Consider the following 23697-nt stretch of genomic DNA (forward strand, 5'->3'; position numbering starts at 1 on the left):
GGACTGCATTTACTGTATGTTGTCAGGATGTTTGTTTACTGGAAATCAGATTTTCAGAGTAAAATTACCAGCATCTATTACATCAGTTTATATCTGTGATGTTATGGATACTGTAAATACTGTACTTGGGATGTGCAACATTAGCTCTCTTCTACAGAATGAGAAAGCTGAGATGAATCTTCCAGCATCAGTGGAGATTCAACAGGCCTGGCACTGAAGTGAAACAGCCAAATAACTTAGTATTTTGAAGCCAACCATTCCCTCGCCGGGCTCAGTGGAGCAGTGTGCAGACTCCAGAGGCGGGAGGTGTGGGGGGAGTGTCGGTGAATGAAGGGATAAACGCAGTTTGTTTTGGATGGGGGGACAGCCGGGGGAAGAGCTGCAGAGGGAGCAGAGACCGTGAGAGAGTCAGCGGCCACTGAACGACCGGCAGCTGACGGAACCACGACGAAACCACGGTGAGTCTGTGCGTAAAATGGATCCTCACAGCGAGCAGTGAAATGCTAGGATCTCTCTATTTATTGGAGTGTCTGTAATGCTGACAGGTAGGAACACAGGAAATGAAAACTTTAGACTTTAATATTCAAGCTGCTCAATTAAAAAAACTTGTGGATACGTTTTATTATATTTTGCGCACTTAAGCGTCAGAAGGAAAAAATAAATACGTTTTAATCACAATGACGACTTCATACGTTCTTTGGTGTTGTTAAGTGTGGGAATTGAACAAATACACACAGCTGGTGTTTCCCGAATCTGATCATATTGCAGGTTTTTGTCAGAACCAAAACTTAAATCAGCGTCCGTGTTTCCGCACACGACAACATGATCATAATGTTGAATATAGGGAAAATGGTACAAGGAAATTTCTGGTGAACGCACTCAGAGCCGATGGAGAGTAGTTTTCTCATCGTTCCTGGGCAGAGGACACATTTTTTCAGGAGGAAACGCATTTTGGCACAACACCGGCAGGGAAGGACACTGTGCGTCTTTGTGCGCGGCCGGCGCGGCGGCTCCTCTGCGGTCAGGCCTGTTGATCCCCGGGGGGGACGCGGACAAACAGTCCGCCCGGAGGAAATTCCTCCGTCTCCAGTTTCTTTCTTGGCCCCTCTCTGCTCAGGGGGTCCTAGCAACAAAACTTGGTATGATGCTAAATGATCCAGGCTTTTTCATGATTCCCATGCAACCTTAATGTCAAGTTCAAACGTACAAAATAAGTAAGTGAAGCTAATCTATGTCTTCTGTGCTTCTGTGATTTGCACAGTCATCATCTCTCACAGGGTCTGGTGCAGCAGCTTTGACAGAAAGGTTTAGGCATGGCACCATTTCACCGTGTCAACATTTTGAGACTCCAAATTTCAGAGTGAGCTGTGAAGCTTTTCATGTCCATTCCTGCGGATCAAGACTGTTGATCCGACATGGGAATGTGGTTTTAAGGCATTCCAGCGAGAGCTAGGGCAGCCCGATCTGACCAAAATGACACTAATCCCCCAAAGCACAGAATGATGGAGAGGGTTTTCGTCAAGCTGAGCATTGGTCAGTGAATGTAGAACAATGCGACACACACCTTTCTCTGGAAGAACTGAGTCAAATTATTTGAAGCTGTGGTCACTGTATAGTATATCCTGTCTCTTACTGTACATCATACAACTTCACCAGACAATATGCTGACACTCAGGGACCTGTAGGGGCCCCTGAATGTTTCTGAGTGTTTCCATCCTCTTTACATTTTACCTGCGCAGGTACACATTCTTCCTGCTGTTTATACCAACTATAAGCAGTAGTGGAAGAAATACTCAGATCCTTTACATAAGTAAATATAACACACTCTAAAAATACTGAATCACAAGATCCTGGAGGTTTAACAGCAGGTTTGTACTAGAGCTAATCATTAGAGAAGATCCAACATTTGCTGCTGAAACTGTTGATTTCTGACCAACTACACACAGTGATAGATGTGACACGCTGCACACAGTGCAGCAGTTTGCACGGAGCAAAGTGAATGATGTTGATTTACTGGGTCCTCTGTAGACACTGCCACGGCCAAATAAGCTGAATGAAATGTGAGTGAATGAATGGGCAAGTGATGGATCTATTAAAGTACTTAACATCTAAAAAATGGAATGAAAAAGCTGCCAGTTGGTGTTTTTTTTTTTTTTTTTTTACTTACTGCGTCACTGGCCAAGAGGAGCCCAGAACAGATTATTAACCATGAATCACTGTAAAGGCTGTTATTGTCCCCCCTCAGATGTACTCCCAGCTTCGTCCCGACAGCCTCTGGGTCGTGCTGCTGCTGCTCTGCATCCCTGCTGCAAGCGCATCAAAATGTCCACAGCAGTGCATCTGCGACCAGATCCAGCTCACCGTGACCTGCGTCAACAAGAACCTGACCCAAGTTCCTCCCACAGTCGATGAGGTCTCTTATTCACACACATGCACTAATGTCCACATAATGCTTAGTTTCCATCTTGTTCCATCGAATCCCCTTTCTTTATAGATCACAGTGAAATTAGATCTCCGCAGCAATGACATCCAGGAACTTCCTACCGGAGCTTTCAAACACACTCCCTACCTGACTCACCTGTCGCTGCAGCGCTGTAACATCCGCAGGGTGAAGGAGGGGGCTTTCCGTGGCCTCGGCCGACTGGTCTTCCTCAACCTGGCCAACAATAACATTGAGATCCTCTACCAGGTCGACCCACACACACAGATCCAGTTCTCACAGCTGTTATTTATCCCATTACCACGTTTAGATTGTTTTTGAACTAGAATCACCTCCAGTCACCTCCTTTTAAACACAAGCTCCCCCCTCCTTTCTATCCGTTTTGTCCTCCTTTGTGTTTCGTGAGTCCAGGAATCATTCGACGGCCTGTCCTCACTGAAGCAGCTTATGATTGACCGTAACCGTGTGGAAGAGATCCAGCCTGGAGCTTTCTCTCAGCTCGGCTTCCTCAACCTGCTCTCCCTCACACACAACCAGCTGGTCTACATCCCCAACATGGCCTTCCAGGTACGCACACCACCACCTACACAAGCTCCTCAAAATGACAAACTGAGAGGATGACTGTGATATTAAGTGCTTTCATTATTAAAAAAGTTCATTAAAAATGAGCGTCACAAGAAGTGCTCTAGCATCCTTTACTCCCTGAATTTTAACCTTTGAGGAGCTTAGAAGGAGATGTAACTCAAATACATATACTTTCTTACAGTATGCCAAAGTAAGTAATTTTGTCCCACTTAATTGTTTATAGTGACTTAGACTATAATTAAGACAGAGATAAACAATTCAGATATTTGCCATCAGACAGAGGTACAGCCTCAGGTCTCTGAAGGATGCTCACTCACTCCTCCTCCAATCTCAACAGTCACACTCAGTCCCAGTGGGAACTCGGTTTAGGGGTTTCACTCAGCTCTGTAGAGCGGGACAGAATGCAGAGGGACTCAAAGCCAGTCAGATTCAGAGTGATAGGACTGAAAGTCCATCACAGAGCATATCACTCCCTCCTTTCACTTTTCACAAATATAGACCCCAGCTCCTCTGATGTCTGTGGACGAGTGAGGATTCATACTGTATGCGTCGGCACTGTCCTGCAGCTAAGTCCTTTTGGACAGTGTTTAAGTGTTCAATTCAATTTCAGTAATAATGCGTGTAAATTGCCCTCCTTGTCCGGGTGTTTTCTTGCTTGACCTGCACAGCTCAGATCAAAAAAAAAAAGAGAAGAAAATAACACTTTTAAATCTTATTGTTGGAATGAATCGCTGATATGATCGATACATTGTGAATGTGTTCCAGCATCTTGTATTTGCAGGTAGTACAGACTGAACCTGAGCAGCCTTGTGCAAGCTTATTTTGAAACCTTGGGTCCCTCTCCCTATACCCTACTCCTGTGTTACATGTTGGTGCATAATGTGTCATTGTAAAGTTGTGTACTTTTTGTTGTGTCTTTTTTCTTACAGAAATGTAAAAGTGCAAAGAAAAGCTTGTTTAAAGAAATGCAGAAGCCTCTCCTGTTGGTGAACTTTCATTAACAAGGCCACCTCTTCTCTTCCAGGGCTTGCAGAACATCAAATGGCTTCGTCTTAGTCACAACTCTCTGAACTACCTGGACACTGAGGCCTTTGCTGGTCTGTTCACGCTCACCCGTCTCAGCCTGGACCACAACGAGCTGCAGTTCTTCCCCACTGAGACCATGACCAGGTAGTGATCTGGCACCTGTGTTCTGCCACAGAGCTACACAGAGCTCTCACGTGGATACTAAGTCTACTTTAGTATCCAGTATTTCTAATCAGAAATTCTCAATATTTTGATGAAAACAAATGGCTGTCATATGGGGAGTTACTTTTTCGACTTACAGCCATGCTAGCTGCTCTATGAGGTTTTACAGTGGTGCCTTGTGCTAAATGCTAACATCAGCATGCTAACTTGCACAAAATGCCATCCTAACATGCTGATGTTTACCACATTGAACATCTTACGTTAGTGTGTTAGCACTAATTATAAAGTACAGGTGAGGATGATGGTAATTTCATTTGTTTTGCAGGTATCTGGTCATAAAGCAAAGTATTGGACAAAGTAAAACACTGACTTGATGATGGAGCTAGATTACAAATCAGAGGTATAGAATACATCTTGAGGGGGGCATCTGTATCAGCTTTCATGGTAATCCATCAAATAGTTGTTGAGATATTAAAATCTGGAACAAAGTGGTGGAATGACCAACTGACATTAGCACCTGTGGAGCTATGCTACTAGCATGGCTGAATAAACTTACAGTTGCTTGGTGTCTTGCCAGGAAAATACCTGCAAACACCAGATCTGACTACTCTAATATTGGAGCAATAATCCCAAAATTTCCATTGTAATTTTTAACATTTCTCCCTCTCTGTATCCAGACTGCCAGAGGTGACCCGTCTTGATCTGAGCTACAACCCAATGACCTACCTCGGGGAGGAGGTGGTGTCCATGGCCAAACTGACGCACCTCTTCCTGGACCACATGTCGCTGCAGGACCTGGCCAGCACGGCTGTATCGAAGTCCCCCAGCCTCATCCACCTTGACATGAGCTTCAACCAGCTGCGTGTTATCCAGCCCTTCTCTGAAGGCTCACCCAAGATGGCACGCCTCAACCTGGCTGGGAACCCCATCCACTGTAACTGCTACCTGCGTCCACTCAGGTACAGCAGAGCTTTGTGGGTTCTGAACCAATGGGAGACATGTAGGCCACAGTGCTGTAATTCAACCAACCAAAAGATACAAATCTCTCATCTCTTTTTGACCACACTACAGAGAGTGGGCGATCCGTAGCAAAGTAAAGCTGATGGGGACATGCGGAGGACCGGCCCACCTGACAGGAGAGAACTTGGAGGCCGTTTACCCTCCTGAGCTGCGCTGTCAGAGCCAGGAGGCCATGCTGAAAGCAGAGTTTGAGGAGGCGACCAGGATCACGCCACCACCCACTGAAGAGCCAGAGAACAAGGTCAAGTGTCCCGCCAACTGTGTTTGTGAGGTGAGTGGGGCATATGATGCTGGATTCCAGGGGAGACAGTTTGGTGATTTACTTTTGTAGAGCACTGACACTCATTTCTTGCCTACTTATACTTTGCTGGCTGGCTTCAAGTTTGTGACTGAGCCAGCGGCATCCTGGAGTTTTGTGCTGTTGACAGGCAACCAGTGGAGCCTCCATTAGGTTACTGGTACCAGTGGGCCATAGCAGAGATAGCAGCAAATAACAGGCCACAATATAATCTGAATGCCTCCGTAGACAACAGGGTGGTAATCGAGTCTCTCGTCTAACTCTTGGCAAGAAACTGAGTACTGTTAGCACATTTCTTAAAATGTCAAAACTATAACTTTAGATGTCTGTTATTCTAAATCACTGAAACATTCTCTGCTAGCAAATAAACATCATTGTAGCTGATGGAAACACCTGAATATAAAGCCTATCCATGGAAATAAAGTTTCCATGTAGATTTTCTTTCATCAGCAGTATTTAGAAATGACAGCTAACTCATAAGAGCTAATTTGTAAAAGTCCTTAAACGGTAACTTTTGAAAGAAAAATAACTCAGTCTTCCAGTAACAAATGATAAGAGGATCATAAGCAATAAAACACTGACACTAATAACCACCATGGCTGCTGTGCAGAAGTTAGACGCTTTAATTTATCTTTGGGTCGGTTTCCTGCTTCCATTAGTATCACAGACTTTACCAACACCACTAATTTTTTATGTTTTTTTCTTTTTTGAAGTTTCCCCAAACACTTTCTTCTCAAATGCTTTGTAGTTTAGCTTCAGGTTTGATTTCAGCATACAGGTGACCAATGAAAGACGGGGCAAAAACACTCAAAATCTAACTGTTATATTTGACAGCGGTTCCAAACCTGGTAGTCAGGACCCTCAGGGGGGTCAGTATAGGGTATAGTGGCAATTGCTGCCAAAACCACCAGTGCTTATGATACTATGATTTGTGCTGTCCCCTGTGTCCATAACCTTCCTGTCTTCAGGCTGAGACACACCACTCCTCATGTGAGAACCGCGGTCACACCAAAGTTCCTCGGGGGTTCTCTCCCAGCACACGTCTGCTTGACCTGCGTGGCAACCACTTCCACTACATCCCCAGCAACAGCTTCCCCGGTGTTGCCCAGGTGGTGTCCCTACATCTGCAGCGCTGCCACATCGTAGAGGTGGAGGATGGGGCCTTCAGTGCAATGAAGGGACTGATCTACCTGTACCTGTCAGAGAATGACCTCACTTCCCTCAGCCCTGACGCCTTTAAAGGTCTGTCAAATGCAAAATTACATTGGTAGAAAATGCCTTTATTCTGACTCGCGTCTTCATACTCAAATTGATTTTCTATAAAATAAATCCACAGGCCTTCCTCAGCTGACTTACCTCCACCTGGAGAAGAACCGCTTCACTGGTTTCCCCAAAGGAGCCTTCAAACTGCTGCCCAGCCTGCTGGCGCTTCACTTGGAGAACAACGCCATCACCAAGCTGGAACCGAACGCCTTGACCGGAGCCGAAGGCCTCAGAGCCCTCTACCTCACTGGAAACAGCATCGACCACGTGTCGCCCAGGGCTCTGGACCAGGCTAGTGACCTCGATACGCTCCACCTGGGGGGAAACAAGCTGAAGGAGGTGCCCACTGAAGCGCTGAGCAAGGTGGGAAACCTCAGAGACCTGAGGCTGTCTGGGAATTCAATTCGCTGGGTGGGCCCAAATGCTTTTCGACCACTGGAGAGGTCGCTGAAGGAGCTGTACCTGGACAACATGGGACTGGAGAAGGTGAGTGTGCTCCAGAGGTGAGCTACTAGTCAGAACAACAGCAGCCAAGAACTTTCTCTGCATACCATCCTCATTGTTTTTCTCACCCATTTCATCAAAAATTTGTCTAAAAAGCTGCACTCAAATAATACCTTCTGCCACATTTGTAGCAACAAAACATGCCACATCTGTTATTCAACAATTTTCTGATGCGATCTTGTCCTCCAGATGTCACAGAACTCCCTGGCAGGTCTGGGTCCAGGGCTGAGGAGTCTCTTTCTGGAGGGCAACCAGCTGGAGGAGGTGCCCAACCTTTACCCCTTCACTTCTCTGGAGGTCATCAACCTGGCTGACAACCCTCTGATGTGTGACTGCCCTCTGCTGCCACTACGCTTGTAAGACACTTACAGCACAATGAATGTGGTCAGAAATGTCAGTTATTAGCTATGCCCTGGTTTTATTTAGTTACTCATGTTTAGATACTTATTTGGGAGGTTTACTTAGTTTCTCATTATTATTAATGAAGAATGATCTTTCCTCTGCATCTAGGTGGATTGAGAAAGTCAACCTGAAGGTCCGAGCCACCTGTGCCAATCCCCCAGAATTGAGAGGTCGCAAAGTCAAGGAAGTGCACGTCTTCAAAGCCTGTCCTGGGGGCGAGAGCCTGCCCTCTGCCCCTGCCATCACCCCAAAGCCCGCCAAGGCACCTAAGGCAACCAAACCCAAACCAATGCACCTCAATGGCCTTCGTCAAGTCAAAATGCTAAAAGCCAAATCCAAACCTCGCAAAAGTCCCAACACAAAACCGGCAGCAGCCAAGAAAACCACCAAGAGTCGCAGCATGGCCTGAACCTGCTGAACCTTTTGTACTGATGTTGTGAGACATCGCAGCTTCTAGAAAACTGGCAACTGTTGAAGATTTTGAGGTGAAACCGTGACTCCGAGGCTCGAAAACTGCACCAAACCTCTGCTGACTTTGAAAGCTGTAGCTGCTGAGGCTGTTTCACATCTCCTGCCAGCCAGTTTCCCTCAGCCAGTGTGTTGCAGTTTTTCCTTTTTTGTTGTCTAATCAATAGTGTTGAAAAAGGTCAAAAAGATTTTTTTCCTCCATCATCCAGGGAACCTACACGGAGCACACATGCTCTTTGTCAGCACCACCCTGCTTCACATTCACAGCATTAGATACACATTCCCAGCTCGTCCAGCTCTGAGCAGCTCTGGCGGGTGTTTTAGCATGCTGAAGGAAAATGAAATGAATGTCATTCGCTTCAGTCATTATCACTCAAAAATGATACTCTGGCTTTACACTAGTTACCCTTAACCACTACACCAAAACAGCAGAATGTACTGAACTCAATGAAATTCAAGTGCCAATTGTACAAAAACTCTGAGAAAACATCAAATCTGAAAGTTGAACAATACATTTTTTTTTATCAGTGGTTTCACATTTACAAAAAAAGAACAAATCTAGATATGAAACATGATGAAGATCTATCTGCTATGTCAGCCCAGAATGATCGAACACTTCAGAGTCACATTCACAGGCTTGATGTTACAATGTCAACTGAAACAAAAGAAGTTGGAACCAATCAATTCTGATCAATATCACTGTAGTGGAACTCACCAACATGGAGAAAGAGAGGTAGTTTTGAAATTGGCTAAGTTAATCCTTAGTCCACATTCAGTCACGATTTAAGGTGTATGAAGTATTTTAAAGGTATACTATGCAGAGTGGTCAGTTACTGTTTGTAACCAGTTTTCTTTAGCTTCCTCTTGGATGCACGCTGCTTACGGTCTGGCATCTGGTTGCTACCTTTCCATTAATTCCTAACCTCACCTGCATGCTTTTTTTAAAGGAAAATCCTGAATAGTATACCTTTAAGTTATATTCCATATCTATGTAAGGACAGTGTCTTTTTTCAGCAATAGCTAATCAAGTATTTACATTCGATAGTTACTTCTCTATATAGCAGGTTTTATTGGCAGTCCACCGTTCCTGCTCTGGATTCAAATTGTCAATCTAAACCCAAGAGATTAACAGGAAAGATTACAGTTTGTATCTTTATCTTGTTGATATCAGCATGGCTGTTTACTGTTTTGGTTGCCCCCAAAATTTTGCAACCCCCACACTGCTGAGACGTGTCCCCAAATCACCCAGGACTGAAATCTCAAGGATGATAACTTTAAACCACCAGAGAATAAACTTTGCACTGGCTCTCCCAACTGATGTTGTACCTTTTTAATTGTCTCTAAATATGCCAGCATGCTTTTGTTTGTCTCATTTTGGCTTTCTTTCAGTTTTTTCTTCACCACATGGGCTCTATGTTTCTGCATCACAGAGTCATCCCAGTGTCTTTGCTCATCCACGTTTTCTGCAGGTCTCCTCTTCACTCATATGTCCATTCCTGCAGCCTCTCCCGTTGTGTCCTGCTCTGCGTTGCTCTCTGAAATTCCTTCCACGGCGCTGTCACCTTCATGGCTCTCTTGGTCCAGCTGTTGACTCTTCTCTTCCTCACTGCTTTTGTTTTCACTCTCCATGTTGCTTTCACTCGTAAAGCTCTCCTCCAAAGATCTGTCTTCACTTCTTCCTGCTGCACTTCCACTCTGCTCCATCTTTTCCTGTGCAGCGTCTTCCAAGCTGCTCTGCTCTGGCACCTGATGTAGTCCTGACTTACTCTGCTCAGCCACTGCCTCCTGTTTGATTATACCTTGAGAACCTTGTTTGGGGTCATCTGGAGGATCAATGGGGGTCTCCATCTCCACCTCCTCCACTTTCACCTGCACTGCAAAGACTACAAAGACAAGAAGTAAGTCAGCAAACTACCAAAATTGTCTCTCTTTACCAAAATGAGAAACAGCACGTAGTATGAGTTTGTCCACTGACTCTCCAGCTCCTCTGGCTCAGGCTTGGGCTGAATGGCGGCCACTTTAGGTGGAAGACTGAGGTCTTCGAGCCCTGTAGCACCGTCAGTGTCATTGACTTCAGGGTGCTGAGCATCGTCATCTTTAGTTTGGTACTGAGACAGCCTCTTTTTTGCATTCCTCTTTTCTACAGAAAGCAAAAGGAGGAGAAAGAGCAGTTCTATAGCTGTCAAATGCAAGAAAACACTAAATGTGATGGCTGATCTGGTTTCTGTGGCAACACACTTCATTTACATTTTGGAGTCAAAACTTACTCCTTTTCCCGTATGTGAAGGTCTTGCATTTCTTGTTCTGTGCTGTCTGGTTTTCAATGACATCAACTAGAAAAGAGAAGAAAACACTTTAATACAGAATCACAAACATCTACACGGCACTGACCACCAGCACATTTGCTGTGATGAACAGTTTTCTGCCATTTGGTCTTAAATTCCACCAATAATTCAAATTACACTCGGTCACAGTCAGAGTTAAAATGCCTCAAGTGAACACCTCAGTCAGAATAAACTAGCTCAGATGTCCGGTTATGATGCTCTACAACACATTAGGGGGTATTGGTTTGAATGTGGTGTTTACCAGGCCCAGGAGGCGGCTGGAGCTGGTAGCCAATGAGCTCACACCAGCCGACGGGGTAGATGTCCGGGGACTCGTGGTTGACCCACTGGTCAAACTCGTCCTCCCAGCCGTCGAAGTGGATGAGCAGCAGTCGGCCCACGCAACGCTTCACAGTGGCCACGCACACCAGGCGCGGCTCCATCAAGTCCACTGCCTCCAGCTTCATCTGGGGGAAGAAGCCGTGACCCGGGTAGTCCTGAAGAAAAGACACGCAGCAGGTTCACATGCTGTTTGAAGGTCCTTTTTGTACCAAATTTTTAATGCACAAATAGAAGAACTGAAAGTGGCAAATTGCAAGTTGGGATTAAGACAAACAGTGTGTGTGTGTGTGTGTGTGTGTGTGTGTGTGTGTGTGTGTGTGTGTGTGTGTGTGTGTGTGTGATCACTTTAACACGCTGCTAAAAAGCACCAGGTAGGGACTTCCTGTCTTACAGTGTTGAATAGTCTTGTGGGTGCAGCTTTAGCTTTGGTCTCCTTCAGGTATTTGTCCCAGGTGAAGGTCTGCCCGTCATAACCTGGCAAGAAAGAGAAATCAGCAAGAATTTTCATTAATTTGGCAAAACTGACAAGAGCTTAGAGGAACAGGGTGGTAAAGCATAGCAGTGCCAGGAGAAAGTGCCAAAGTTTGAGCTGCAGAGACTGAATGAATGGACATTTTACCTTGAGGTACTGTGAGAGGGATGTTGTTCTTTTTACAGAAGTCTACAGGAAGGATGGCATGAGATGAGGCGTGGTAGCAAAACCAGTCAGAGCCGTTGTTGGATATGGTTCCATCAATGCCCACCATCAGGTAGCCATCGAACAGCACCTACAGTACAAGGGTTGGAGGATGGCACAGAAACACACAGAAAAAGAGACAACAGGTTAGGAGTGTTTAAGACACGGTCCAACTGGATGATTTTTACACTGACTGCTGGCAACATATAGTTCAGAACAAGGGACGCACATGATTAGTTGTCCAGCTGATTAAATGGCGCTACTGTCGCCACCAGAAACAACATTTCCTTCACTTTCTTTCACTGGGAAGTGCAACATCTAACACATCTAACTCAGTGAATTATTGGTTTATTTCGACAAGAAGATCAAGAAGCTAGCTTACCTTGTGTACAGTGGCCACACAGATACTCCCCAGGTTCAGAGGGTCAATGGCCTCCAGCTTCATTCCTTCCTCAAAGAAACCTCCCTCCATGTAGACGAACCTGGGCTGCAGATCACACATTGGTTGTCATGAGTTGTGCTAAAGCAGTGTTTCCTTTTGGATGTCACGTTTTCCTCACCTTCTTAAAGAGCAGGGATGCACTGTCAGAGTTCCCCCTATAACTGCTGGCAGCAGGCTCCACGCTTTTTGCTAAGATTAAAGCAGAAACATTAGATTTATTTCCAGGTGAAAATACATCTTAAAGTTAAGGGTTTTCTTTTTTGAGACGTTGAAAGGTTGAGTTCAAGACAAGTGTGAAATGTGTGTGATTCCTGTCAGTCAAGGGAAGAAACTGACAAAATTCCACATGGCACTGATAGTTTTTATCCATTTAGATCATTGCTTGTGAATTTTAGAATACTTCAACCACCACGTGTTTCCTGTCAAGGTGGGTGGGAGTGTGCAGTCTTAACACAAATGACTTTTTACTGCCTGTCCTCCCTAAATTTCTTCCTCCCTGATGTCATTTCTTCAGTGTGTTTCTGATTTTGCATGCTTTCAACCAGGTGTGAACAAACTCAATCTTAAACATACCGGGTGCTTTAATGGCGTGACCCACTTTGTTGGACCAGCCTATCGGGTGCAGGAGGGGGCTCCACATGTGACACCAGAAGTCAGAGGTAATATTTTCTGGGGCGTCGCTTTGGTCCGAGTACATCAGCCGCAGGCGGCCACCAATAACCCAGTCTACGATGGCCACACGGGTCCGACTCACGTATTTGGGGTCCACCACCTCCACACGCATACCTGGTCTGAAAGTGGGCCTCATGCTCTCTGCCAGCTAGGAAGGCAAAATGAAAGGTGGTGAAGGGACAGAGATGCTGATTCATTCAGGGAAACTAAACCTTTCATCCCAACATTGTAGAATTGGGGTTGTATGAAACAGATGAGTTATCATCTGTCAGGCAGCATCCATTTTTACCTTCAGGTAGAAGTCAACAGGTAGCGTGTTGGCCCCCACCAGCTTTTTCATCAGATACTCTTTCCAGTCTGGGATGTTCTGCTTCACATCTGTGAACACACAGTTTGCCAAGGTCAAGATGTGCATAAATTCATCAGTGTCCGCAATATCAATCCCAGTAAAATAATGATGCTTCATTATATTCAAGTGCTGGCCCAACAAGGACAGTAAGAGCCTATGCTTACTGTCCTAATGCCACCAGGAAGCCACTGAGGATTATATGTGAGCAACAGTCATGCAGGCCTGCCTTTGTATGGCAGTGTGATTCAGGTGTATCCTCACCTTGTGGGGGCACCAGCAGCTTGCTCGTCATGGCGCACCACCCAATCGGGTTTAGCTCTCCCAAAACAAGGCTGCACCAGAAGTCATGGCTGCTGTCGTGCTCAAAGCCTTCATATCTCAACAGGGCTTTGTATCCTGGAGACAAGGGATGGGAGGAAGGCAAGGGTTAAGTTACTATTGATGCTACTGCATTGGCAAATACCAGGCCAATAGAAAGGTTTTATTTAAGATTAGATATGAGGTTGTAGAGCACAAATATGAAGTACTTTCTTCTCAGTATATATTAACTGCACTCTTGATTAATGTTACACTGGTTATTGAAGAGATGTCCTTCACCCAAATGTATTCTAAGTCAATATTGTTGCTATTGTACAGTCTATTTTTATTGTGTCATTATGGGATTTAAATGGACAGGTTTAGTGTGCTGTGGCTGAACTGCTGTTTCAGAGGCCCAAACTAAGGAAAACTTAATTTTGGGGGCTGCCAACCTGTAATTTTTTCATATTAAAAAAGAAAAGACATTCAATTAGAGCTAAAACATTCATTAAATGAAGGAAATGTATTCTTCAATAGTTAGCAGTTTCAAATCTTACCTTTGAAATGTGAGGATTTGCTGCTTTTATTGGTTTTGTATCATTAACTGAACCTCTTTAGGTTTGGATTATAGATGTGTGCTTACATCATCCCACATGTTTCCAACAATGTAAACAGAGAAATCCATGATTATCTTCAAGGTAAAGGTGTGTTTCATTTGGTCGCCTGTCTACGGCGTCAAACCCCCTTTATTCCCTCTAGCTGCTATAACTTCTGGGAGCACAGATGAGATGATAGGTCAGACTTTGAGGAAGGACGTCTGCAAACTACTATTGCTTGTGCTGCTCACTGGTGAAGTAGCATGATTACTGATTTTCATTGGTAATGGTGGTTGTTTAACAGTGAAGACAACAATTCCCACAATGCCATTCAACTTGACATCATCAAACTCAGTCTTTTGCTATTGTTTTGACTGGTGCAGTGGCCTTTTGAAACAAACAGCAGTGGACGGATGTACACACCTGCGATCTGGATGACAGTAGCGATCCAGTAGACTTTACTGGGCAGGACTGCATTTTTGTTCAGGACCTCCACCTTCATCCCTACAGTGATGTCATCCCACTGGGCACACAGAGGAGCCTGCAGGTGGAGGTCAGATGTTTCCTTACAGGTCATCCAGCGTGAGGTGTGTGCACATACAGTAAAATTTCAATAATATAAGAGATAAATTCCATAACAGTTATTTTCGTAAGCCGGCAGACAGAACTCACATGTCTGAAGCAGGACACTGATGCAGCCAGAGAGGTTTCCTTCTCCAAATAGGCGCCCCACTCAAAACCTGCAACATTTCCTACAGAACGGAAAGAACAGAGGAGTCGAACAGCTGAAGTAACATTTTGTGCAACGTTCATGCACATAGCTGATGTCCCTGTGTATGTGTGTGTGTTCAGTGCCCTCACCGTCCAGTCCTGGTGGGGTCGGAGGGGTTTTGTTCACCTTGTTCAGCACTGTGGCTTTTCTCGAGGGGGGCTTGCCCTGGAGAATCAGAAGGTTAAGGAAAGATCGCATAAAATCATCTCATCGTCCCCATTTTTGTGGCCATTTTGTGGCCACTTCTGGCACATTTAGCCACATGACTATTTATTTCAAACTGGTGCAAACGTATTGAAGTTTTGGTCAGACATCATTCTAAGTAAAGAGAGGCCTGGAGGCATGGAAACACCTGTGTGTGGTAAGTAGCTCTGTACACACTAGTGTTCTGACATACAGTCGGTTCAGTATACACAGCATTACTATGAAAAGTGAACAGACGGCAGTCTTTTTTCTCCACAAAACTTCACACAGGAACAAAGACCTGGCAAATGCTTTTTCACCCTTTACTGCACTTTTTCCCCAAGAGTGTTATTCATGAATATAGCTGCACATTTAAAGCCTTGAAATGCAGGAGACACACAAAACAGACAAATTATAACTATAATTACATACAATTATAACGACATGTCAGGAAACAGCAAAAGAGGGCCATGAGTTTTTCCCTGAGCGAAGAATCAGTATTTTCAAATTGCTTTTTTTGTCTGTCCAACAGTCCAAACCTCATCCATATTCACTTTACTGTCATAGTACAGTGTTTCCCAACCACTGTGCAGCAGCACATAAGTGTGCCGTGGAAGATTATCCAATTTCACATCTTCCTGTGTGTCCTTCTCCAATGCCTGCAAGAAAATCAGCTTTGTGTTCAACTAAACAGGCCCAGGTTTCACACTGAGTAGGTAAATTCTTGGTTCAGCTCTCATTCAGACACTCCTTTGTTTTTGAACAACTGCAACAAGATGATCCTAAAACAAAAATATTACATTCAATGACAGAGAAAAGTTGAGGTGAACAATAAAATGAAAAAGAAAACATTTAAAAAACACCTCATGGGGCTGTCATCTCATATTCAGCCTGTTTCAGCAGGTTTTTTACATTAGTTACCAAAAATCAAAGCTGAATGACTCCTGCTCTTTAAGGCACAGGACTGATGTATTTGCTGGCTCAATCTGAGAAGAAAAAAATGTATTGCATCCTCTCCTTGCCATGCCAACATTCCAGCTGATCCAGGTGAACGATGCAGGCAGCCTGTCTCAGAGGTGGGCGTGTGCCTGCAGTGGGAGGGGACGGCGGTGGCCTTGAGTAGCCGGATGCTCCTGGGTGTGGTAGTCATTCAGCAGAAAGTGCTTCTGGCAGACGTACAGCTTGCTGAGAAGGTGGAGCGGGGTGTCCACAGCCATGTTCAGAGCAAACGGCCATTGCTTCAGTCTCTCCAGGTGGACGAGCAGAAACTGATGAAAAGCGAGGCTCGGATGCTTCGTGTTCCAGCAGGTATCAATGCAACACCTGTGAACCATTGATGAACAGACGCCTCCGGCCAATGAAAGGGAGACAAGAGTCAGAGACACCCGCAGACAGGCTGGTGCACTGGTTTCAAGTACAGCGCGGGTTTCTTCCTCTTCTTCCACCCTTTTCTGCAGTGACGGCTTTTTGCTAAATACTGCCCCCATTTGTCCGCAATTATTAATCTGCATCTGACAGCAGTTTCCAAAGATTCCGGATCCAGCTGCTTGAACTTTGCGTATAAATAAAATGAATTTGATGGAAATGGTGAAACAACCCGTCACGTGACAGAACATTTTGATCTTCGATCCTTTTGAGTTAAACCAACTAAATGTATTTGGGTGCTGAAACAAGTAACTTGAGGACATAAACTTTGAACAACACATTCAAACCTGGAACTTGAGTCTGGATAGAATAGTCGTGCTCAATTTTTGTCCCTACCAAAAAGAGCTTACAAGAGCAAAGAACTCCTTCCTGATATAAGATGGATGTGAAGGAGCTTGACGTAAAAGAAGAGAGGGGCAGCCTTCGTCTGTGTCTCAAGAGGACAGACAAGAGGTGGGAATTAAAGAAGAGCTAGATGAAGACCAGAGAGGTGTCACAGAGACACTGTTGTCCATAAGTGGTACCAACTAATGACTCTGTCAGTGATCTACTTGGTTATATGATGTCAGCAGACAGAACTGACTGAACAACAGACACGAAGGACATTTGGGGCAGAAAACCTCTTGATGTCCAATATGTAAAGGAGCACAAACTTTTAGTTTTGGGAAGCATTTGAAAAAATAAAGCTCTGCTTGACAACAAGCAAGCTGAAAAACACCAGTAAGCATGAATGAAAATCTCCTACCTGAGAAAAATGCCACATGCAATGACCTCCCTGCAAGAACATTAATCACTCAGTGCTGCTGCACTCTCACCTGCAGACGTGCCAGTATGGAGGTCTTCTTGGAGTTTGATGAATAGGACCGTGAACAGGATGTGCTGCAGAAACGCTTGGTCCTTGAAAAGAAGCTGCTGATGCTGCCGGTGGTGCCACACATCTCACACACCACTGGAAAGATGAAAAAATACATTGAGGAAACATCATCTAACTTTAATAACAGTCCCTTGAGCTTATAAAGAACTCATTTTTATTGGTCCATCACTCCTTTTGACTCTTAACAATGTTAAAATTCAAATGAATAGACAGAAAAGTGACATTTTGTCTCTCAGCCCTTGTTCTCTTGTCTCGTTGACGCCTCACCTGGTCGTTCTTCTCTGTTCTTTTCTCCCGACTTCACCCCTCTGCCTGTCAGATATTCTCTGTCACCTTCTCCATCGGTGTCATTCAACTGAATGGGCGCCATTTCATTGCATTCTGCCTGCAAAGAGAAAAATCAGACAATCATAAACAGAGAGCACGACAGTGACTTTGATTTTACATCACATATTTAAACATTCAAAAAGAGCTTGTTTGAAGCTCTCAGAATGACTGGCTTTCTCTCTGCAGTGACCTTTCCATGATCACAACTACTCACACTTGTGGCACACTCTCTTGGTTCAGCTGTAACGCCCCGCTGTTGGATAGCAGGCAGGCACTTACTGCAGCCCACTCCCCCGCAGGAGGAACAGTGCGGACGGACAAACACTGTAGGAGCAGCTCCTGGCCTCAGCTTCAGGGCACACGTCTGTGGTCTGGGCTCAAAGTACTCCCTGCCGAAGTGGTCGTTGCAGAGGTGACAGTTGGGTGTGGCGACCCACTGGCTGCGGGTCCGTTGCACCTGCTTCTCCCATTTGCGAAACTCCTCAGGGTCCTTGGGGAATTTAAACAGCGTCACACCATCCTCTGACGTTTTGCCGCACCCATAAGCCACACAGTGGTAGGGCATCCTGAGTTCTGCTCACAAGGGGATCATCAATGCCTGAGAGCACGGAGCAGGATCTACAACCAATGCTTTCTTTTACAAGCTCTGCAGAGGAAAGTGAAGACTGTATGTTAGAGACAGACACTTTTCTAAATCTACCACAGAAAACACACATCTGTAACATTTACTTTTCTGTCACACCAGTTCCAGACACCAGAGATAAGAAGTTGGACAGCAGGAGCAGACACAGGCAGAGCTGGATGATAGTTTATAAAATACCCATGCTGTTTCCTGGTCCAATATGACCTAGTATTGAATTTTGCATCATATTTTCTGACTGAAATGAATGACTCTAGGCGTCTGGATATTATATTCACATCAGAAATAACAGTTTCCCTACATTATCTTAAGAGTTAATCTTAATATTTTGATTTTGGTAATAATATCAAACCCTAAACACACAGACTGATAATCAAAACATGCAGCTAACTTACAACAATGAAACGTTCGTTCATGTGAAGGTAAGACAAACATCTACAAGCCAGAACTTATAAACGTTTATTAAATCAGTGAACAAAAAATAAACGCCAGGCATAACATGAAAAGTAACACTTACAACACAAATTAATTTTGCTATTAAACTCACTGTTATGAGCAAATTGTCACCGCTAACAGGCGTATTAGCGAACTGGTAAAAACATAAACAAGTATGACTAGCTAACATGCTACTGCACGTGGAAGCTAGTCGAGCTACGAGCGCGTTTGTACAATTCAGAAGCAGCAATTAGCTTTTTATCGCTTTAAGTGTCTACTTACACAAGTTAATAACATCTAGGTATTCAAGTATATGTTTCATACAGCTGCAAAACTGTAGCTAATAGTTGTTTAACTACATCTCGCAGACAACACCGGTACTCTATGGTGGTCGCCTACCTTTGACGTCATCGTAGTGACTTCTTACGCAAACGAGGCATTATGGGAGTTGACGTTTGTGCAGGTACGAGTGAAAAAATAGTCTTAAAATGTTGGATTAATTGAATAATAATTAAAGTGTAACTTAGTAGTAAAGCTAAGAAGTATTTGTAACAGTAAAGGTGTCAAATGAGAAATATTAGACGACTTCCTTTCTTAAAAAAGTTTAAGACCTCCAGCACTCTGTAGCTTTGCAATATTGAATTTCTTTTTTTGTTTTTGTATCATGTTTTCTTTTTTTTTCTTTTTTTCCCCTTTTTTTAAGAAAATGCACTTGTGCCATTATAGTTTATGTGTGTGCTCACACAGTGAGCTAAAATATGTAATAACTACTTGTTATAATTTCTTGATTTGCAACAGGACATCTGGCTACATTTTGCATGAATTGCATGAACATATGTTGAACAGACGAGGCATATTATTCACCCTCTACTCTCTTCTTCTCATGTCCTCATAGCTCTACTTGGGGCGACCACTGCAGGTCTGGGAAGCTCCCCTGGGACAGAACCTGGTGGCCAACCAAGTGCTCCCAACCTCGACCCGCCAAGCCAGATTGACTCCGGCAAAGTTAGTAAATTTTCTGTTTTGTGATTAGTATATTGGGTGATACCAAGACTGTGGAGAAAGATGTATTCTTTTTTAAGATATGTACATAAATACTGAGAAAAAATCACTATACTGAAGACAGTTTCTCTGGTGAATGATAATCTGCCATAACAACAGCCATCATGAGTAGAAACACCTTGGCGATTAAACCAAAATGGTACATATAACCGAGTCGGCACTGTAGCATGAGCCCAACAGGAACTGAGATATTCACATACCCTGGCAGAGTCTGGGTTAGCTATCTCTTCATGGTTTTCTTCACCTGCTGCTCAGCACCCTCTTGTCTGTGCCAACGCCACAGCAGTTTATTCTCAGAGGATTTTATCAGTGCAGTCTGATAATTATGTTCTCTATGCTGAACTGCCCTTGTCGTCTTGCTGGTGGCAAGCCATAAGGGAATCAAAGTCTGTCCAAACATTAGTGTGGTCAAAATTTCCAAACACTGTGACTCTTTGGGGGATTTAGAAGTTTTGTCGTGTTGTCCTTGGTAGCAGTTTCTGATTTAAAAAAGAACTGGAAACCAGCATCAAGCACGAGACAACAACTAAACCTAATCTAATAATGTGCCCTTATATTGTTAAATACTTAACATCAGCACTTCTGTCAACATAGAAGCAATGCTGTGTTTTCAGTGAAAATCAGCTGAGAAATGGAGATTTTTTTTCATCAATAGGTAAAAATTCTCAGTTGCCAGCATGCACAGACCAGGAACCTGAAGCTGAAGCACCTAAATAAAATTCAGATGTCATCTCATTATTTGCACTTGTGCTTTTCTGTCAAAATGTCTTGTGTGAAAAAGGCTTATTTCCAAAAGAACATTGCTGATTTTATCTAATCATCCACAATAATTATAATCTATATATAATAATTTAAATAGGGCGTAAGTATTTAGACTGGAATGTCTGCCACCACACCATTAAACTCAAACATAACATTACTTCTGTGATAATGTAAAAGCATTTCCACGTCAAAAGATTACAAATCACATCTCCAAATTTGTTTAAATTACTTGACATTATTCATCAGTACAGATGTAAAACAGTTTATACATTATGAAAGACCATTATTCACATACATTCAATATACCTTTATTACATATTACATATATATATATTATATATATTATTACATATATTACATATACATGCGCATACATATAAAACAAAAACTACACACACACACACACACACACACACACACACACACACACACACACACACACACATGCATTATGTGCACAATACATACACAGGCAATGCACTGCAAATGCAAGTAATGTGATTTACTTCCATTTGCAAGCATGATAAACTGAGTGCTAAACAGCCAGTTATGCCTCTTGTTTAAAGGGTGCAACACAGCACACAGCTTATGTGTGAATGGATGGATGGTCTAGAGTCTAGACCGTATGGAAAGATAACTAACAAATTTCTGGAAAACTGAATTAGCTAATGTTTGCCCTCACAGGATCTCTCATTTTTGTGATTTGATAATGAGAAGATCTTCAAGCCCTGTCTGATACATCAGTCTCTAACCATGGTATGCATAACTCACTTGGTTATTATAGCCTGGCAGTCGTACTCATACTAAAACTACATGGCAGTGCTATTACAGTAGGCCAAAAACAAATATATCAAGCTTCCAGTGAATTGAGGGAGTTGCCTCTCTTCTCGTGTTTTAAAGGTTGGTGTTCATAGTAATGGCACAGTACCACCTCCCATCAATCATAAACTAACCTAATATTAAGCCTTCATCAACACATTTCTTTTGTTTGCTCTTCATTACTTATTATGCTTACAATTAAAAATGGGAAAAAGGGCTTCGACAGGAAGACACAAGATAAAGACAAATGAAAGCACCTTGAATGCAAAGGGTAGAAATATTTATTGAAGCTTCAGTAAATCACAAAAGATAAAAACCCAGCAGGAGACAAGCATCCCTTTAGAGTGGCTTTGATACAACACGAGTTATGATATGCTTCAAGCTCAGAAAATATTTAAATGGTACAAATGGTTATTCAGTCACCTCTGGGACTAAATCAAGAGTGTTTCAGAGTGTGTCCATTGGTTTGTCATATTTTGCTTAAACTGACATATTTTTGGGAATGTGTACCATTTAAACATTTTCTGAGCTTGAAGCATATCATAACTCGTGTTGTATTAAAGCCACTCTAAAGGGATGCTTGTCTCCTGCTGGGTTTTTATCTTTTGTGATTTACTGAAGCTTCAATAAATATTTCTACCCTTTGCATTCAAGGTGCTTTCATTTGTCTTTATCTTGTGTCTTCCTGTCGAAGCCCTTTTCCCATTTTTAATTGTAAGCATAATATCACCTACAATGTTAGGGACCTTGATAAGGGCCATGCGTGATTGAAGCCCTGCCTTGCATGTAAAGTTTAGTCAAAGTAACAGACACGTTATTCTATTTTCAGATCCTGCACAAACAGGCTATAATAACTTTGCTTTAACATTTATGTATATGAAAAATGGCTGCACGGTGGTGCGTGCCTCACAGCAAGAAGGTTGCTGGTTCGATTCCCGGGTCAGGCCTTTCTGTGTGAAGTTTGCATGTTCTTCCCGTGCATGCGTGGGTTTTCCCCAGGTACTCCGGCTTCCTCCCACAGACCAAAAACATGCTCATTAGGTTGATTGGTGACTCTAAATTGCCCCTAGGTGTGAGTGTGAATGGTTGTCTGTCTTTGCATGTTGTCCTGCAATCGGCTGGTTCAGGGTGTACCCCGCCTCTCGCCCGTTGAAGCTGGGATAGGCTCCAGCACCCCTGCAACCCCGAAAGGGACAGGCAGTACAGAAAATGGATGGATGGTATATGAAAAATCTACAAAGTAGGTAATGCTGACCAATGGCAGAGTTGGGGACATAGTATAGATTTTTGCCCTGGGGGCCCCCTAGTGGGTTCATCCAACCATGGTCCTGGGCCTGTGAGTGGCAAAGGCACTACCAGGGTTTGATTCCCCGTATAATGTATGAACTTATGGTCCCGTCCCCAAGTTTCATGATTCACTCATATGGTTATTAAATGATAATGCTGGTTTGGTGAAGCCTTCATGTTTCTGATGCAGCAGAATCTCATGTTTTCAGAGCAATAAAGCAGGTCAATGGATGTGATGACTTGCAAAATATTAAAACAGCAAAAAGTGCCAGCAGCAACACAGAACAAAACCAACCGGAAGACACGTCAGGTTTCTCTTAGAGACATGTAGATAGACTCTTAATTGTAATGTAAATGTAATTGTAATTGAGTTTTCTTCTTCTCCATGTTGGACATATGGACAGAGGAGCTAGGGGGGCTTGAGGCTATGTGCTGTAGACAATTTATAGATTTGTAAAAGTTATTTTTCCTAAAACTTTGACCTGTTCAACCAAGGGAGTATTTTTCAGTTAGAGGGATTTACAGTCTTACTTTTGACTATGTCGATTGAGTTCCAGTTCAAAAAATACCATCTCCTGGAGTAAAGATGGTGCATTTGTTGTGCTAACCAAAAAAGGTAAGAAGAAAACCCACACCACATGCAGTTATACTAGAACTTTAACTTTAATAACTGTGCTTTAAGTGTTAATCATTTTAATGAATGTGCAACCTCAAAAGGCCTGAATAAAACAGTCTAGGAAGTCATATGGTTCACACAGTGTGAGTAAGTCCTTTGCATGATGAGGCAGCAGTAAAATCCCACTCTTTCTCACTGCTGAAAGCAAGCACATTAGTTTTCTGCTTTTACAAACTGCTTTTGTCCCACTGGTTGGTCATTAGGAACACTGAGTGGGCAAACACATTTCAGATTTCCAAAACTTTATCCTGAATTCTTGTGCAGATCATGAAGTTTGAAAACATTAATCATGTTGTACTGTAGGGAAACATGTAAGAAAGTGCATGCGTTCTCAAGACATCTGCATGTTTTTATGTGATGTAATGGTGCAGTAACTAAAAATGACATCTTTGGGTGAATGTTTCAACTCAATATAAGTACAATCTTGAGGGAATTTGTGAAAAAATCAGATAAAGGACATACAGTTGACACTGGCATACAATGTGGAGGTTTAAATGAGCCTGTGTGGATAAGACTGAGAATGGATGGGTGTGAGGCAGATCCCTCAGTATTGAGCTGTGTTCACTGTA

At 43.4% G+C, this 23697-nt stretch overlaps 2 protein-coding genes across 3 annotated transcripts; one reads left to right on the forward strand and one right to left on the reverse strand.

Moving 5' to 3' along the window:
• Positions 1-348: 348 nt before the first annotated feature.
• chadlb (chondroadherin-like b) lies at positions 349-9482 on the forward strand. The gene is made up of 11 exons (XM_070990800.1): positions 349-458; positions 2246-2413; positions 2495-2689; positions 2852-3007; positions 4050-4195; positions 4891-5172; positions 5285-5504; positions 6500-6773; positions 6868-7280; positions 7488-7654; positions 7809-9482. The coding sequence occupies exons 2-11, from the start codon at positions 2246-2248 to the stop codon at positions 8107-8109; spliced, it is 2322 nt and encodes a 773-aa protein (XP_070846901.1). The 5' UTR covers positions 349-458; the 3' UTR covers positions 8110-9482.
• Positions 9467-18946, reverse strand: l3mbtl2 (L3MBTL histone methyl-lysine binding protein 2). 2 transcript variants are annotated; one of them, XM_070990799.1, is made up of 18 exons: positions 18922-18946; positions 17662-18093; positions 17388-17505; positions 17062-17195; positions 14728-14803; positions 14539-14618; positions 14290-14407; positions 13235-13369; positions 12914-13002; positions 12526-12772; positions 12071-12141; positions 11893-11997; positions 11454-11601; positions 11226-11308; positions 10755-10989; positions 10436-10501; positions 10144-10308; positions 9467-10051 (listed from the first exon to the last, which is right to left on the reverse strand). In XM_070990799.1, the coding sequence occupies exons 2-18, from the start codon at positions 18010-18012 to the stop codon at positions 9651-9653; spliced, it is 2622 nt and encodes an 873-aa protein (XP_070846900.1). In that variant the 5' UTR covers positions 18013-18093; positions 18922-18946; the 3' UTR covers positions 9467-9650. The 2 variants fall into 2 exon arrangements, with proteins under 2 accessions (XP_070846900.1, XP_070846899.1); XM_070990798.1 differs by having other exon boundaries at positions 18805-18928.
• Between the last annotated feature and the right edge of the window lie 4751 nt (positions 18947-23697).

This window comes from Chaetodon trifascialis, chromosome 21 (assembly GCF_039877785.1).
Source record: "Chaetodon trifascialis isolate fChaTrf1 chromosome 21, fChaTrf1.hap1, whole genome shotgun sequence".
In the NCBI taxonomy this organism is placed as follows: Eukaryota; Metazoa; Chordata; class Actinopteri; order Chaetodontiformes; family Chaetodontidae; genus Chaetodon; species Chaetodon trifascialis.